The 19,402-nt window shown below is 41.4% G+C and overlaps 1 protein-coding gene across 1 annotated transcript in view; it reads left to right on the forward strand.

Moving 5' to 3' along the window:
• Positions 1-19,402, forward strand: part of NSD2 (nuclear receptor binding SET domain protein 2) — a 505,993-nt gene that overhangs the window by 320,507 nt on the left and 166,084 nt on the right. The window contains exon 15 of the mRNA XM_030191106.1: positions 4,480-4,636. Within this exon, the coding sequence (XP_030046966.1) occupies positions 4,480-4,636 (157 nt within the window). The remainder of the gene's footprint in view (positions 1-4,479; positions 4,637-19,402) is intronic.

Here is a 19,402-nt window from a genome sequence, read left to right on the forward strand (position 1 = left end):
CCTTAATGAGGTGAAACCAGAGAACTTAAGTTCCAGTGACATTAAACTACTCAGAGCTTTCAGGATAACGTCTAATTCGCTCAACAGCTCAGCAACTCCTTGACCTGGTGGTTACCCCAATCAGATTTAGTCAAAGATACTCAGTTCTAAGTTCCTCAGATTGTTCTAACATTTGGTATAACTGAGGTTGGAGTGATCATACAGATCAGGGGTTCTCAACCTAGTCTTTGGAACACACCTAGCCAGTCAGGTTGTCAGGGTACCCATAATGAATATGCATGAGATAGATTTGCATTCAGTGGAGGCAGTGCTTGGAAATTTATCTTATGCATGTTCATTGTGGATATCTTGAAAACCAATTTGGCTTGGTGTGTCCTGAGGACTGGCTTAAGAACCCCTGGTTTAAATAGATTCTGTGTCTGGGGTCTTTGGTCTTCTCAGAACATCAACAGCTACCTTTCTAGATCTAAGGGTAGTCTGAAATCCTCTAAAGTTTGTCAGAGATTGTTTGGCTGACAAACTAATTCTAGAACAGTTAAGTAGCAGTGTTCTGGAGTAAAGTACTTAGAACATTCACAATGATTTTCATTCTTTTTGCCCTAACAAACTTTTTAGGACTGGTATTCTGAAGCATAGACTGTGCAACTGGCTAGCAGATTGCATCTCCTTCATTAATATCCAGGCAAGGTTGACCGTGGAGGGGTGTGTCAAGGTTAGTAATTCAGAGCCATGGCGACATCAGTAGCCCATGTGATCAGCCTCCCTGGAGCTGCAACATCGATTTCTGTCTGCGCATTTCCATCATGATAAGGCTTGCAGAGGGATACATGATGGTTTGGTTAAGCTGTCTTGAAGATCCAGCTGTACCTCTGGAACACTTTTTATCCTTCTTTTCAAGTTGCCTTCATAGTTTAAAAAAGTTATTTCTTGTTCACAGGATTTTTTTTCTTTTTTTTCTCTTCTCTTGTTTATTGCAACTTGTAGCTAGAGATTCCCATCAGTGAGGGCTTGATATCTTGCTTGTAGTTGGAAAAAGCAAAGTTGTATATTTCTAATAGGTGTCCCCTCAAATGCCTGCCTGCCTGCCTTAGGAGTTGGCTTCTTCAACATTTGGCTTAGAACTGAAGTGTTCTCATGTGACAAATGCCAGCACAGGAAGTTTTGGATATGCACATATTACTGTGCTGGATAGCTGTAAACATCAAGAATTACTACTACTACTATTTAGCATTTATATAGCGCTGCCTTGTAGAAGTGTTCCAGCCTTTTCCAGTTTTAACATTCTGCTGTCTGAAAAATGCAGTTCAAATGCATTCATGTAGGAGTTTTTCACTGATTCATACAGCATACTCTACGCTTCAAGCATATAAGAATAATTGTAGAAATATTCATTAAAAATAAGAAAATTAAGTCTTGCTTGCGTTTAGTTCTTTACAACTTTTGTCTTAGTAACCCAATGCAACTGCAAAAAATAACTTAAGGCTCATAATAAGTTAAATAGAATTCCCCTATGTCCAGTCAGAGCAGCTGAGCTAATCTGTATACTCCTGGATAAAGAATCAAGCTGTTTTTGTTATTTGAAAAGATTTCAAAGTAAAGGTCTATATATGCAGAACATGGTGCTACCAAAAGAACTGTGGGATAAAGTTCTTGAAATGTACAGAATTGGGAAATACAATAGGGAAATTGTACTGTTTGAATATCCCTTGGCATATCAGGTCTGTCAAGCAGAAACAGTCTAGCAACACCAAGACACTGCCTCAGCCATCCCTCTAAAGTCAACAACGGTGTGTTAAGGAAGCTTCTAAGAGAGATCATTGTGAGAACTAAGATTATTTTACAAGAAGTACAGTGTCTTTGGTTGAGCATGTGGAAAATGCTGACTATTAAGCAGTATCAAGATTATTCTATGAACTGTACAGAAGGGTAGCATGAAAAACCACTGCTGAAGAAAACTACTACTACTACTTATCATTTCTATAGCGCTGTACACTTGAACATGAAGAGACAGTCCCTGCTCGACAGAGCTTACAATCTAATTAGAAAAGCCATATGGTGAGCCACATAGTGTTTGCATGTGGGAGATGGTTTTCTAGTCTGGGTCCAAAGTAGAACCTTTTGGTCTTAATGCTAAGTGATGTGTGGTATAGAATAAACATATCATGTTATCCTAACACCATCCGTACATAAAAGTATGGCGGTAAAAGCATTTTGTTTGGGGGATCATTTGCAGCAGTGGGGACGAGGAGACCTGTGAAGATCAAAGGACTACTATTACTACTACTTATCATTTCTAAAGCGCTATTAGACGTACGGAGCGCTGTACACTTGAACATGAAGACAGTCCCTGCTCGACAGAGCTTACAATCTAATTAGGACAGACAAACAGGACAAACAAGAGCTAAGGAACTATTAAAGTGAGGATGATAAAATGATAAAGGAAAGATGGATGACACCAAAGAAGAGACAGATCCTTGAGGTAAATCTTTTCCAGTCTGCCATGGACCTGGGACTGATGGCAAGAATGACCTTTCAGCAGGACAGTGATCCTAAACAAAAACAGTGGAGTGACTTAGAAAAGACTAAAGTAAAGTGACCTTCAGTGATCCAGTCATATCCCAAGACCTGCATGGAGTAGAAACTCTGTGGGAAAACTTGGATTGTAGTCCATTGTCCTACTCTAGCAATTTAAAATCCAGCTATTTTGCCAAGAAGCATGGACAAAATTGCACCATCCAATTTGAAATGTTGCTAGACATCGTAGATGAACCATGGCTGTTGCTGCAGAAGAGACTTCTACTATATTTTTAGTCATTTGATGCAATCAAGGCTTTGAATTATATTTGTGTATAATTGTTCTTTCCTATTGAAAATGTAGGGTATGTTGTATAGATCAGGGAAACAAACTTCTGCTTTAATGCATTTTGAATTATATTTTTTAGACAGCAGAACATGAAAATTTTGCAAAGATGTGAAGGCTCTGATAAGGCAGTGTAGGTTTTTTTTTGTTTGTTTTTTTAATGCACTGGGCTATGTTTGATGGTGTTACCCTGCTGTCCTCAGAAAACACCTGCTACAGGAGAGCAGTTTGGTTTTCCCTTAATGCAAAACATCTTATATAGCTTATGCATTTGTTGCTGTTAACAGACTAATTAAATTTTCCTTCACCATATTTTGCCAAATATGTTTAGACATGTATGATTGTCAAATGTAAAATTTGATTTGCATTTTAACTGATATATCTTTTTGTTTACAATAGTAGTGTATAGTTCCATATTAACAAAGAAAGAAATGAAAACCAGGCTTTTATTTAGATTTTTCTAGCACTTTTTAAATTTTACTCTGATGACAATGACCTTTACCCTTATTGGACAGAGGTGATTTTTAATACTGAATCGTGGTTGTAGTGCTTTTAAGCTCTGGGTAAAACATACTTAAAAAGTGATCTAGTAAAATCTAAAAGCTGAAAATACTGGAATGGATATAGGTATACTAAAATGGATATTGCTTCTTTCTCTATCAACATGACTTTGCAAGGTTAATCAGACATACAAGTTAGCAGTCTATAGCAATACATGCAACACATTGGCCCTCTAGTACAAGATCCTCAAGTAGCTCTAGACCTTCTGGAATATTCTATCATTACTTTTTCAGGCTTGAAATATTCTGACTATTCATGGGAGGAGGTGTGGTCTGATAAGAGAAAGTTAACAGGGCTATCCTTCCTAGAAGTACCTCATAGCCTGAGACATTTCCCTATCCCAAATTTGTTGGAAAAATAGCAGAAGTACCATTTCATATTTTAGAAGAAATAATATCCAAGAGTAGATGTACTCAGATGCAATAAAAGGGCTCCAGTGCAGGCATGACAATATTGGTTGCCTGTCTTTTGTCAGTTTCCATTCAAGAAATATGTAGAGTTGCAACATGATATGCCATTCACATCTCTTCACTTCATTACTTTCCAGGTTGCCTTACAATGAAAATCAGATGAAATAAGGCAACTCTTAGCTGTGGGATTCCCCACTTGTATGGTTGATTCATCCTTCTTGTGCATGAAGAAACATAAGTTATTTACCTCTAATGGGGATTCTCCATGCAAAGAAGGATAATTCCACTAACCTTTGTGGAGAGTTGACTTAGGATCCCTTTGTTATACAGTGAAGGGACTTAGGATGTAGTGGCTATATAAGATGTTTACACTTGCCAGAAATAACCCAATATTTTCTGAGCTCAGAGAGCTCATATGAGGAAATCCTCTACTTTGTCTACTACATCCCACTCTCTACAGATGATACCTAGTACATAGTTTGCTATATTTCGAAGACAGACGTACTGTGTGAGGCCTTTATACATTTCATGGTGTTTCCATTGTTACAAAAGCTAATTATTATTATTATTATTTCTTTAATTTAGCTCACACCTTTTCATTAGTAACGCAAGGTGAGTTATTTACTTTGTTTCACTGCTTCTCTGTAGGAGGGAGCCTGTTGTGTTGTGAATCATGTCCAGCAGCTTTTCACCCGGACTGTCTGAACATTGAGATGCCTGATGGCAGCTGGTACTGTAATGACTGCAGGGCAGGGAAAAAACCTCGCTTCCAGGACATTCTCTGGGTTAAATTGGGAAATTATAGGTCTGTATTCCAAACTTTAAAATATTTAAAAATATCTGGAGCTTTAGTAGAGTTAGGAACTTAAATTTGTGTGTTAATAAAGGGGACAAGTATGTAGTAAATTGATTTAAAGCTGTTTGATAAAAGTACATAAGTATTGCCATACTGGGACAGACCAAAGGTCCATCAAGCGCCGAAATCCTGTTTCCAACAGTGGCTAATCCAGGTCACAAGTACCTGGCAAGATCCCAAAAAAGTTATTTTATGCTGCTTCTCCCAGAAATAAGCAGTGGATTTTCCCCAAGTCCATTTTAATAATGGTCTATGGACTTTTCCTTTAGGAAGCCGTCCAAACCTTTTTTAAACCCCTCTAAGCTAACCGTCTTTACCACATTCTCTGGCAACGAATTCCAGAATTTAATTACACGTTGAGTGAAGAAAACTTTTCTCCGATTCGTTTTAAATTTACTACTTTGTAGCTTCATTCCATGTTCCCTAGTCCTAGTATTTTTGGAAAGAGTAAACAAACGATTCATGACTCCCCGTTCCATTCTACTTATTTTATAGACCTCTATCATATCTCCCCTCAGGTGTCTTTTCTCCAAGCTGAAGAGCCCTAGCTGCTTCAGCCTTTCCTCATACGGAAGTCGTCCCATCCCCTTTATCATTTTTGTCGCCAATTCCACTATATAGTTTTTGAGGCGGTGACCAGAATTGAACACAATATTCAAGGTGCGGTCACACCATGGAGCGGTACATGGGTATTATAACGTCATCATTTTTGTTTTCTATTCCTTTCCTAATAATACCTAACATTCTATTTGCTTTCTTAGCCGCTGCCGCACACTGAGCAGAGGGTTTCAACGACTACGCCTAGATCCCGTGGTCGGTGATTCCTAACATGGAACCTTGCATTACATAGCTATAATTCGGGTTCCTCTTTCCCATATGCATCACTTTGCACTTGCTCACATTAAACGTCATCTGCCATTTAGACACTGTCTCCCAGTCTTGTAAGGTCCTCTTGTAATTTTTCACAATCCTCTTCCGAATTAACAATTGGAATAACGTGTCGTCAGCAAATTTAATTACCTCACTAGTTACATCTATATCTAAATCATTTATAAATATTTTAAAAAGCAGCGGTCCCAGCACTGACCCCTGAGGAACCCCACTATCTACCTTTCTCCATTGAGGGACTGTCTCTCTTTGTTAAATTGTACAGTGCTGCGTAACCCTAGTAGCGCTCTAGAAATGTTAAGTAGTAGTAGTAGAATACCGACCGTTCAATCCTACTCCCAGCTTTCTATGTTTTAACCAGTTTTTAATTCATAATAGGACACTACCTCCTATACCATGACTCTCCAATTTCCTTTGGAGTCTTTCATGAGGTACTTTGTCATATGCCTTTTGAAAATCCAGATACATAATCTCATCCGGCTCACCATTATCCATGTGTTTGTTCACCCCTTCAAAGAAATATAATAGATTGGTGAGGCAAGATTTCCCTTCACTAAATCCATCTTGGCTTTGTCTCATTAATCCATGCTTTTGAATATGCTCAGTAATTTTGTTGTTTATAATAGTCTGTACCATTTTGCCTGGCATAGACGTCAGGCTTGTGGGTCTTTAATTTCCCAGGTCTCCTCTGGAACCTTTTTTAAAAATCAGCATTACATTGGCCACCCTCCAATCTTCCGGTACCACGTTCGATTTTAAAGATAAATATTACTAACAATAGTTCCGCATGTTCATTTTTCAATTCTGTCAGTACTCTGGGATGAATACTATCCAGTCCAGGAGATTTGCTACTGTTCAATTTGTCAAATTGCCCCATTACATCCTCTAGGTTTAGAGAGATTTCATTCAGTTTCTCCTACTCTTCAGCTTTGAATACCATTTCTGGCACCGGTATCTCTCCCAAATCTTCCTCTGTGAAGAGAAGACCAAAGCAAAGAATTCATTTAATCTCTTTGCTATGGCTCTGTCTGATTATTCTCTTTTTGAAAAAAATTAATCTATTTTCTCTGTTTTCTTTTGTTCTTCACTCGCAAGCATTTTATGTACTTGAATGAACTGTAAATGAGTACTATTTGGCATGTACCTAATATAGAATGTAAAGTATGTAATATAGAATGTAATGAAAACTGTTCACTGCTGTTTTGCAAGGAAAGGGTATCTACCATGTATACATTTTTTTAAAATGTTAATTGCAACTAGTAGTAATTTACAGGTTATATTCTACTTTTTGCAGTCTTAGTGAATTATATTAATAATAATCTAAAAATAAAATATAAACATAAAAAACCTTTTTAACAAAAAAACTAATCATAAAAATCATGTAGGCACACACCCAAGGCATAACATTGAGAACAGAGTAGCAGTCATATGGTTGGGCACAAATGCTAGTTTATAAATCTGTTTTTAACAAGTAAAATCATATACAATATCTGTAGAATTTTTTTAATTAAAGGTTTTACCCTTGCAGTCCATAGAACAGTTATAACAAATGTATACCGGTGGAGGTGGTTCTTGGCCTGGATCATTGCACCAGCTTTTTATTTAGGAATATGAACTTACATGCTTTTTGAATTTGCTGAGGTGACTTGCTGATTCTGTTTAGTTATCTTCAGGTTGAAAGATAATTCAGTTCTATGTTATATATGTCTATAGTCATGCTAATTTTATATTCCTTTTGCTTTAAGTACATAAGTAATGCCACACTGGGACAGACCAAAGGTCCATCAAGGCCAGCGTCCTGTTTCCAACAGTGGCCAATCCAGTTCACAAATAACTGGCAAGATCCCATAAAAGTTCTATACATTTTATGCTGCTTATCCCAGAAATAAACAGTGGATTTTCCCCAAGTCATTTTAGTAATGGTCTATGGACTTTTCCTTTAGGAAGCTATCCAAACCTTTTTTTAAACCCCCGGCTAAGCTAACTGCCTTACTATGTTCTCTGGCAACGTATGCCAGAGTTTAATTACACATTGAGTGAAAAAACATTTTCTCAGATTCGTTTTAAATTTACTACTTTGTAACTTCATCGCATTCCCCCTGGTCCTGGTATTTTTGGAAAGAGTAAACAAACAAATCACGTCTATCCGTTCCATTCCATCACTTATTTATACACCTCTATCATATCTCCCTTGGCCATCTTTTCTCCAAGCTGAAGAGCTGTAGCCACTTCATCCTTATCCTCATAGGGAAGTCATCCCATCCCCTTTTATAGTAGCACTTTTTCTGAAATACTTTCAATACAAAGATGGCTTATTTTTGTTAAAAGAAATCTAGTATTTGAATACTATTATTCAGTAAAACTGTCGAAATCTGTACACTAGTAATGATGTGGATCTTGGTGCAAATTTTATCCAGCATTTAAAATGGAAAGTGGATATGTAAACTTCAAAAATATGATGGTTGAAAATTTGAACTGTTTCTTTGTTCTGTAACATCAAGTTCACAAAAAATGCTAATCGATAACTGAAGAGCCTTTCAAGCTGTGAAACAAGATCGCAGAATAGTATTATGTTTTCTGGAGCCATAGAGAAGATCTGAGTTTCAAGTCCAAATGCAAGGATAGTCATTCACATAGAGGGGCATTTTTGAAAGGAACGTCCAAGTTTTGATTTGGACGTACTCGCAAAACATTCTGATCCAGGGGTGGGGAAACCCGTATTTTCGAAACAAGATGGACATCCATCTTTCGTTTCGAAAATACCATTAGGGACGTCCAAATCCTTATATTTGGTTATCCCTAGACATGGACATTTCTGATTTTCGGTGATAATCGAAACCAAGGACGTCCATCTCAGAAACAACCAAATGCAAGCTATTTGGTTGTGCGAGGAGCCAGCATTTTGTAGTGCACTGGTCCCCCTGACATGCCAGGACACCAACCGGGCACCCTAGGGGGCACTGTAGTGGACTTCATAAATTGCTCCCAGGTACATAGCTCCCTTACCTTGTGTGCTGAGCCCCCCAAAACCCACTACCCCCAACTGTACACCACTACAGTAGCCCTAAGGGGTGAAGGGGGCACCTAGATGTGGGTACAGTGGGTTTTGGAGGGCTTGCTGTTTCCTCCACAAATGTAACAGGTAGGGGCGGGGGGTGGGGCTGGGTCCAACTGCACCCACTAAAAACTGCAACGCAGGGACCTGCATACTGCTGTCACAGACCCGAGTATGACATTAGAGGCTGGCACAAAATATTTTAAAAAAGGTGTTTTATTGAGGGTGGATGGGGTTATTGACCACTTGGGGAGTAAGGGGAGGTCACCCCGATTCTCTTCTGGTGGTCATCTGATCATTTCGGGCACCTTTTTGTGCCCTAGTCGTAAAGAAAAACAGGTCCAGTGAAAACGTCCCCAGTGCTCATCAGTGACGTCCTTTTTTTCCCATTATGGGTCAAGGACGTCCAAGTGTTAGGCTCGCTCAAGTCCCCGCCTTCGCTATGCCTCTGACACGCCCCCGTGAACTTTGGCCGGTCCTTGCGACGGAGTGCAGTTGGGGATGTCCACAATCGGCTTTCGATTATACCACGATTTGGACGTTTCTGTTAGGACGTCCATCTTCCGTTTGTGTCGAAAGATGGGCGTCCTTTTTTTTTTTTTTCCCCCGAAAATGAGCCCAATAGTAGCTGAAATTTGTTTCACTGATTTCATATCTGAATAGCATACTGAAAGTGGACAAAAAAAGCTAAAGCTTTGCGTTTTCTACTAGGATACTTCAATAGTCAGCTTATGAATTTGTTATTCCTTTTCCCTCCATGCAGACATTTCAGATGAGTGGGTTATATCCCCCTTCCAGCAGATGGAGTATGAGAAATACAGCTCATAGCTTGACTTCACTCTTAATTGTAGGGGTCTGGAGCTGCCTTCAGGTCCCAGTATTTCTCTGGCCTTCCAGCAGACATGTGACCCAGTGAAGCTTCTATCAGTAGGCTGCTCCTAGTGGGCTATAGGCCCGATTTCTGGTGGAGGAACACTGCAGGACAGGCCTTTTAGGCAGATTTCCTTCTTCCTTCGGAATGGACTGGAGGACTTAGGTTGATAGATGCTGGTCCACAGTGGCCAGCTAGGTCCCTCTCCCTGCTCCACTGCCTCTGATCCTTATGGGGATTGTGGTTGCAGTTTTTGGATGCGGAGGAAATGAGAAAAACAGCTTACTGTGCTGCCATTTCCAGCCTACCTCCTGACTTGCTATGGTGTTATATCAGATGGGGATTCGGCCAGGAGGTCTGAAATGATCACATTCCCCCTTCTTTCTCTTCACTTGTTTCCAGTGTGGCTGGGGGGTGGAGGTAACATGGTGCAAGTAAGTCTATGTAGTTCAGTGTGTCTGCTAATGTATTTCACTTGTTTGGGAGCAGACAGGCAAGCAGGTACCTTCTAGGAGAGTGCAAGCCTCTTTTTGTTTCCAGGATGTCTGGAAATAAAGGGAGGTGACACACTACCGCTCAGTAATTGCAGTTTAGCTGGTTAGCTGGTATGTTTGGCCTGTCGTGGGAGGAGGCAGACAAGCAGGCGGGCAGCATTAGTTCCCTATAGAGGGAGTGGTCATCTCTGAGCTGTTTTTCGTCAGGGTGGGGGGCAGCATAACTCACTCTGGTTTAGTCTGGCAAGACCCAAAGAAAGGCAATTACCATGCAAGGCCAAGTTTTCTCTTGATTATGAACAAAGACCTGGTATTCAAAAGACTCATCGTATCCTAATTCTGTAGTCTACAAACGTGGAAATAAAATTAAATCATTGGACTAAAAATATATGTTGACTTCTTAGAAATTCTTAATATGTTCTATGCAAAGTTCCAAGGAAGATTGTAAGGATTGGTTGAACTCAATAGCAGCACCTAACATATTGATCAAAAAACACTTTTTTTTTTAAATCACATTTGGGAATGTAAACTGCGATGAAATAGGTTTCTTCTAGAAGAACGTTAAAATAACTAATGGAAAACTTATGATCAAATGATTCTTCTCTTCATACTATGGTGTAGACTGGCAGTGGTACTTGATATTCCTCATTCATTTTCTCATCAACCATGGAACTTCAAGTTAGTGAATAAGAGATGGCAAACTCATGGAAAGATAGTTGGCCTTACCCTAAAAATGCATGTGTGAACAATTTTCTCCTTTCTTAAATGGATGTTAAAAGTTCTTGATTGAAAGAATTTCTTTAGTGATGTAAGTTCTCTCCAGCTTAATGTTCAGTTTGCTTTGAGAGTTTGCATGGTGTTTTGAATGCTTTAGCTCAGGGGTGTTCAGTCTGCTGTCCGTGTTCCAAATGCAACCTGACATTAAATATTGTTCAGCTCCAGAGACCATGGGAAGTGTACACAAAAAACACCATTAACCAGAGTTTTAGCAATTTTATATGCTGTATTTCACAAAGATTTTCAGAATACTCACTCTAGCAGTTTTTCATCATTTTTAGTTACATTTGTACTTTATCACAGAAGGTCTATGGAGCTGTATGCATTTCCAGTTCCAGCATTATATAATGTTGTGGTCCACTAGTCGCTCTCCTCTGTCTTAGCTTCTTGGCTCTTTAGCTTAGCACACTCAAGTATTTACATTGCTTTGTTGCTTTGAAAATACTTCTATGATAAGTTAGAATGTGAAGAAAAAAATTGAGAAGCTCATTTCGTCTGCTGTTTTCCCCTATCAAATGTAATATTTCAGGTCCTGTTCATCATCCAGCTTTACTTTTCTTACTCAGTGTTAAGGATCCTTTCTACTTCATGTTCACCACCTAATCTTGAAGAGATGTTTGTTTTCCTATTATTCCTGGATTATTCCATCTAGCCTCATCCCATGATTCTTTGCCCTAAAACCTTCTTAATAGGGTTGCAAGTTAATCGCAATCAATGCTGCGGTTAATGCATTAATTATTAATTGTAATTATACAAATTGCTCTTCTCCTCCTCCTTTTGCTTTGTGAGTCCTCGTTACTGGAATTCTCTACCATCTACATTAATGGAGTCTGCTGACCACAAACTGTTCAAGAAATCCCTTAAGACTTATCTATGTGGTGGTCGAGGGCGGGGTTACATACCCTGGGTCAACTGTGGGAGAAGGGTGAAATGGTTAGCTTTGATAGGCTACAGGAGGAATATGGGCTACCCCCTAGAGATCGTCTTTTACTGTAGCGTCAGGCATTATATAGGGACATGCGCTAGGGAGGAGCTTGAATTAGAAGAAACAAAGCTAGAAGGCGTATTAAGAAAAGGAGGGGGAAGAGGCAGTGTAACACGGATTTACCATGCCCTAATTCAGAGGGGGAACCCACAGAGAATCTATACCAGCAGGTGAGAGGATACTTTGCAATCATCATGCACACAACAACACTGGGAAAAATGTTATAGACTACTATTTAAACCATCTTTAGCGCAATCCACGAGGGAGAATGGGTTTAAGATATACTATTGGTGGTACTATACACCGGATAGACTGCAACGTATGTATGGGGGAGTGTCTGCTGCCTGCTGGAGGGCCTGTGGGGCAAAGGGCACATTCATACACATATTCTGGGAGTGCCCAAAGGTGCAGAAATTTTGGAAAGAAGTGATGACCCAGGTCAATAAGGTACTGCAATGGGTTTATCCATGTAAGATAGAGCACTGCCTACTGCATTTTCCTCCCACAGGGATTAAAATGATTCATCATAAGCTGGCGACGCAATATATGGTGGCAGCAAAGATAGCAATAGCAAGAGCCTGGAAACAGCCGAGTCTGCCAGACATGAGCATGGTAATCCACAAAGTGGGATACTTGTACCAGATGTCAAAACTAACTGCATTGAGAAGGGGTAAAATGGACTTCTTTCTGAAAATGTGGCAGCCATATGAACAATATATAAATGGTGGTCAGCCCAGCCAAGAAGGGGGAGGGAAGGGGGAGGGAAGGGATGGGGGCAGCGGTAGTGGTATAATGTATTAGAATAGAGAATCCAGCTAGTTGAGCATTCAGCAGCAATCAAGAATCTGTAACGCTATATGAAGCAAATGAACAAAGTTGGCAATTCTTGTATGTAATTTGAGATTTTTTTCACTTAATAAAAATACTTAAAAAAAAAAAAGACTTATCTATGTGGCACATCCTACTCTTCTGATATTTAACTTCCAGCCGGCCCTCCTTTGTAGATCCTAGTGTTTGCTCCCCTCCCTAGATGTTCCTTATTCTCTGTTCTGACCTTGAATTTGTATGATGTTCTTTTAGTAAATGTTGTTAGCCACATAGAGCCCGCCATGGTGGGAATCTGTGGGATATAAATGTTCTAAATAAATAAATAAAAAGAATCTTGTTGCAGCATTTCCTGTCTCCTCCAGACATCTCTTCTGCTCTCTTTCAATCCCAAGCCCTGTCCCCAGCGCAACGTGGTATCTTTTCCCTCACCTGCAATTCGGCATCAAGAGAAGAAGCATGCAGAAACAGGAAGTGATGTCAGTGGAGGTGGAATGGGCCAGAGGGAACACTTCTGAGCAGACCGCAGGCAGTTTATGTGCAGAGCTGCGAGCAGAACTGAAGGGGCAACTGGTGGAAGCTCTGGCTGAGGCAGTGAGCTCTAGCAGCCACAATTAGATTTTGGTTCTTCTCACCACCAAATTTGTGTCGCTCATGGGGGTGGAGGGGAGGGAAGAGGGGGAGAGGTGCTGGACAGCTGGAGGGACGAAGGAAAGAGAGCATGTGAGAGAGATAATGAATCTGGGGGAAATGGAGAGGGAGGAAAGAGAGAGATGTTGGGAGTGGGAGGGAGAGAGATTATCAGCCCTGTAGAGTGGGAGAGGGAGAGATTATCAGCCCTTTAGAGAAGGAAAGAGGGTTGGAGTTTGATATACCGTCTTTCTTTGATTACAATCAAAGAAGTTGACATATTTTATACAGTTACTTATTTTGTACTGGGGGAATAGATGATTAAGTGATTTGCTTAGATTCACAGGTTTCTATATCAGGAAATAAATGCCTCTACTTGTGCGATTAATCACGATTAAAAAATTTAGCCAAACCGCTATTAAATGGACTTGGAAAAATTCCGCATTTTTAGGTATAACTTGTCTGGAATGTTTTTACGTTTGGGGAGCGTGCCAGGTGCCCTTGACCTGGATTGGCCACTGTCGGTGACAGGATGCTGGGCTAGATGGACCTTTGGTCTTTCCCAGTATGGCACTACTTATGTACTTATGCATCCCTGCTTCTTTACAGTGAGAAATGCTCGCTTTAGGGCATTCATGTACCTTTTGAATTATCTACCTGTAACATAGCCCTTTCCTATTTTTCTACAGAATTTAGGTTCTTAAAAGTTTCATTTTGCAGAGCTTACCCTCTTTCTCTCTAATGAGGCAGCACAGTGTGCGGCTTCAGCCAGAAAAAGCAAACAGGATGCTAGGAATTATTAGGAAAGGGATGCAAAATAAAACTAAGAACATTATAATTCTTCGGTATCACTCCATGTTGCGACCTCACCTTGAGTATTGCGCTCAGTTCTGCTTGCTGTATCTCAAAAAAAGATAAGAGTAGAATTAGAAAAGGTTCAAAGAAGAGCGACCACAATGATAAAGGGATTGAACTACTACTACTATTTGACATTTATAGAGCGCTACTAGGGTTACGCAGCGCTGTACAATAAACAAAGAATGACGGTCCCTGCTTAAAGGAGCTTACAATCTAGAGGATGAACTCCCATATGAGGAAAGGCTAAAGAGGTTAGGCCTCTTCAGCTTGGAAAAGAGACGGCGAGGGGGATATAATTTAGGTCTATAAAATCTTGAGTGGTGTAGAATGGATAAAAATGAATAGATTGTTCACTCTTAAAAAAAAAAAAATACAAAGACCCAGGGGACACTCAATGAAATTACATGGAAATACTTTAAAAACAAATAGGAAGAAATATTTTTTCACTCAACGAATAGTTAAGCTCTGGAACTCTTTGCCAGAGGATGTGGTTAGTTTATACATTTCTTCTTAAAGGAATGACTGTTTAAAAAGTGTATTTTCAAAAGAGGCAACAACTTTGCCATAGTTGGACCCATCTCTGTGCCTTTAGTTTGTTGATAGTGTTTTGAAGTTGAAAATAATTTTTAGTTAAAACTATTTTAGCAAATGTTAGAATTAAATGATTAGGGACTCTACAAAGAGTTGTTCTACCTCTTAATGTATTCTCAATAATCAAAATCTTCCACTTGAGGAATGTTGGTATAGAGCGAGTCTATGTCCAGCATAACCATTATAGTATCTGAGAAGTCACTATCGAAATCATTGAGAATATTGCTGAAATGCATAGTCTCTGATGCATGATTTAATTAAGGGAACATAAGGGTGTAAAAAGAAATCAACAGATTTGGGTAATAGTTCAAGGCAGACATTTTGCCAGTGACAGTGGGGACAAACCACGTCTTCCAGACCTTGTGAAAGGCTAGTAAGTAAGAAGCATAAATAGATCAATTATGATTATTTTTACAGCACTCAGATATTAGCTCAGGACTTCTCACTCACAATCCAGTTCATAACGGTCCAGATTATAGATACCTTATACATCTATTTATACTTTGAGAAAGAGACACAAGGCTCAGATATTATAAAAATAGGAAAAGCTGTTTATTAGACAAAATTGACAGCTGTTCACGAATGTCATCCAATTGTTTATATCTTTTAAAACAAAATTAAAATCCTTATCTACATTGTGTAACGTGTCAATTTTCTTCTCATAACAATTGCATAGATCTTCACTTTTTCCAAGGTCATGGTGGTAGTGGCTGCCTTTCTCAGGTGAGAGAGTATCAGAGTTCACCCTTATCTCGATGACTGGCTCATCAGAGCGGATTCGGCAGACGAGAGTCTACTTGCCACAGCCAGAGTTGTTACAGTTCTTCAGACTCTGGGCTGGGTAGTCAATATGCCCAAATGTCACCTGACCCCCTCTGTCTGTCGAATATTTGGGGGTCCGGTTCGATGTGGCTTCGGGGTTCGTTTTTCTTCCCGACAGCAGGAGGCTCAAGCTTTAGAATCAGGTCCGCCTGCTCCTGCGGTTGCCTTGCCCTCGAGCTTGGGACTTTGTTCAGCTCCTGGGATCAATGACGGCCACCATAGAGGTGGTTCCCTGGGCGAGAGCTCACATGAGACCGCTGCAGCTTGCTCTGCTTCAGCAGTGGTCTCCGATTTCCCAGGAATACCAACGCAGACTATGGTGGCTTCCTGCGGCCCAGCGCAGTATGGATTGGTTGCTTTCCGACAGGCTGCGGCAGGGAATGCCACTGGCTCTTCCTTTTTGGTGTCTGGTGATAATGGATGCCAGCCTTTCGGCCTGGGGAGCTCATTGCCGGGGATGCTATGCTCATGGTCTGTGGTCCACCTCAGAAGCTGGATGGTCCATCAATCGCTTGGAATTGAGAGCGATATTTCAGGCTCTTCTGGCCTTCCACAGGACGCTGAAGGGTCTTCCTGTCCGAGTTCTGTCGGACAACACGACAGCAGTGGCCTACATCAATCGCCAGGGCAGCCCTGGCTGCGAAGGCGTCTCAGATCTGCGACTTGGCTGAGCGCCACATAGAGCTGCTGTCCGCAGCTCACATAGGCGGTCAGAGCAAGCCAATTTCCTCAGCAGACATCAAATCGACCCGGCAGAATGGGAACTGGCAGACAAAGTTTTTCTTCAGATTTGTGCCAAATGGGAGACTTCAGGCTTTGATCTCATGGCATGATGCGTAAACGCCAATGCCCCTCGCTTTTTCAGCAGGAGAGATCCTCGCTCGGCGTGATTGGATGCTCAGGCTTGGCCCTCGGGCCTCCTGTATGTGTTCCCTCCTTGGCCCTTGATAGGGTGAGTTCTACTTCGGATTCGTCTGCACCGAGGATTGGTGATTTTTATCGCCCCGGATTGGCCAAGGCGTCCGTGGTACGTGGATCTCCGGCGGATGCTGGTGAACGCGCCTCTTCCTTTGCCTTGGGTTCCGAACCTGTTAGTTCAGGGTCCGGTGACTATGGAATATCCTTGCCGCTTTGGTCTTACGGCCTGGCTCTTGAGAGGGCGCAATTGAGGGACAAGGGCTATTCTAATAAGGTTATTGCCACGCTCTTGCAGGCTTGCACGCGGTCTACCTCTGTGACTTATGCTCGGATCTGGCACACTTTTGAGGCATGGTGTACGCCAAAGTCTATCTCGCCGACTCTGGCGACAGTCTCGCTCTTGCTGGACTTTTTGCAGGACGGGCTACAAAATGGTCTGGCCTACAGTTCCCTTCGAGTTCAAGTGGCATCATTGGCCTGCTTCCGGGGAAAATTCTCCGGATTGTCCCCGGATTGTCCCTTGCTGCTTATCCGGATATTCTCCATTTTCTCAGAGGGGCGCTTCGTCTCCGTCCTCCTTTGCGGTCGCCTTGTCCGGCTTGGAACCTTGAAGGCGCTCCAGCGATCTCCGTTTGAGCCTCTTAAACGGGCTTCTGAGAAGGATGTGACTCTCAAGACAGTTTTTTTTAGTGGCTAGAAGAGTGTCTGAGCTTCAGGCTCTTTTCTGTCGGGATCCTTTTCTGCGGTTCTTGGAATCTGGGGTAACTGTTCGTACGGTGCCTTCTTTTCTGTCTAAGGTGGTTTCAGCTTTTCACCTCAACCAGCCATTCTTTTCTTCCTTCCTTCTCTAAGGAGTAGTTTCCGGACTCGTTTGGGCAATTGCGGCTTTTGGATGTCCGCAGGGCTCTGTGGCAGTATCTGCAGATGTCAAATGGGTTTACGAATTCTGATCATTTATTTGTTCTGTTGGCAGGTCTCCAACGGGGGTTTCCGGCGTCTAAGGCCACTATAGCCCGATGGCTTAAGGAACTCATTTTTTCGGCTTATCTGCTTTCAGGGCGGTCGCCGCCTGAAGTGTTTAAAGCGCACTCTACGAGGGCAATGTCCTCTTCATGGGCTGAAACGGGTGTTTTTTCTCTTCAGGAGATCTGTAGGAGCTACCTGGGCTTCTCAGCTCTCTTTCGTGTGGCATTACAGGCTGGATGTGGCAGTGTGGCAGGATGCACATTTTGGAGCGCAAGTGCTTGCTCGCGGAGTTGCCTGTTCCTACCCTACTTAGGGAGTGCTTTGGTACATCCCATCAGTTAATGGATTCATCTGCTGTTGCTGACAAGGAAGGGAAAATTAGGTTCTTACCTTGATGATTTTCTTTCCTTTAGTCACAGCAGATGAATCCATGATCCCTCCCTGACTGACTTTAGTTTTTGTACAGATGTTGCATACAGACATTGTGCCTCATCAGGAGTACTTGAAGACAAGCTATCAGAGTTTCTACATGCTGTTTTTATTGCAAGAGGTTGATAACGTTCCTCCTTTGTTTGGTTATTGCCCCGGTTCTGGGGTGTTTGTGAGGAAAGTTTGTTATATTGCCTTTTTTATTCACTCTGCTTTGGAATTTTCATATACTGAAGGCAGAGGGAGTTGAGCATTCAGGAACACCATGTGCTTTCAGTGTTCTCTATCTCCACCCGCTGGTAGGCGGGTACAACCCATCAGTTAATGGATTCATCTGCTGTGACTAAAGGAAAGGAAAATTATCAAGGTAAGAACCTAATTTTCCCTTCCTCTAGGAATCCTTTTGGAGCAGCAATACTGTAAAATAGTGGCAAAATGTATTCCAAATGATATTCTTCTTCAAAGTCACAGCTTCTATCCATTTGTTTACCAAAGATTCTTCAACCATTGGAGAAACTTCTTCACTTTCCAATAAAAGTGGGTCTTGTAAAAAATTGATGCAAACCGTCCTCAGGATAACTGAGTACATTGTCCCAAGGTTAGAATCTCAAGTTTCAACTTCAACAAGCACAGATGAAAACAAAAAAAAAAGAAGAGGTTAAAACCCCTTGAAATCAAGATACATAATAAAAATGAAAAACGCTATCAAAAAATTAAAGGCACGGCAATGGATGTGACTTGTGGCACCAGTTATTGCTAATCTATGTTGCCTCTTGAAAATACCTTTTTAAAAGATCATCCCTTAAAAGTTCTACTAATTGCTTTTTTACCCTTGAGCTGGAATTGTATTGGTCCTCTCCTACTTTCATTTTTGCTCTTGGCATGCATGTTTACGCCAGGTCTATGGCTGATATAAATAGGTGCGCCTAAAATCAACATCTACATGCTTAAAATACAGTATTTCTCTCATGCACTCCCCTCTAAAATTGCACTTTAAACCATTTTGGTGGAGGAGTGGCCTAGTGGTTAAGGTGGTGGACTTTGGTCCTGAGGAACTGAGTTCGATTCCCACTTCAGGCACAGGCAGCTCCTTGTGACTCTGGGCAAGTCACTTAACCCTCCATTGCCCCATGTAAGCCGTATTGAGCCTGCCATGAGTGGGAAAGCGCGGGGTACACAAATGTAACAACAACAAAAACATTATTGAAAAGCACTTAGGTGCACTACTGCCATTTATGCATGTAAGTGAAAATGGCGCCTAAATTTAGACATAATCGAAAGGGACGCCCAAGTTTTCTTGAGGATGTCCTCGCAGGACCGCTCCAACAAGGGGTGGGGAAACCTGTATTATCAAAAGAAGATGGGCGTCCATCTTTCGTTTCGGGGACGCCCAAATCAGCAAATTTAGGTCAACCTTAGGTCGTCCCCAGGACTTGGTCGTTTCTGATTTTCAGCGATAATGGAAAGCGAGGACTCCTATCTCAGAAATGACCAAATCCAAGCCATTTGGTCGTGGGAGGAGCCAGCATTCGTAGTGCACTGGTCCCCCTGTCATGCCAGGACACCAACCGGGCACCCTAGAGGGCACTGCAGTAGACTTCACAAA

The sequence above is a fragment of the Microcaecilia unicolor genome, chromosome 2, assembly GCF_901765095.1.
Source record: "Microcaecilia unicolor chromosome 2, aMicUni1.1, whole genome shotgun sequence".
NCBI classification, from domain to species: Eukaryota; Metazoa; Chordata; class Amphibia; order Gymnophiona; family Siphonopidae; genus Microcaecilia; species Microcaecilia unicolor.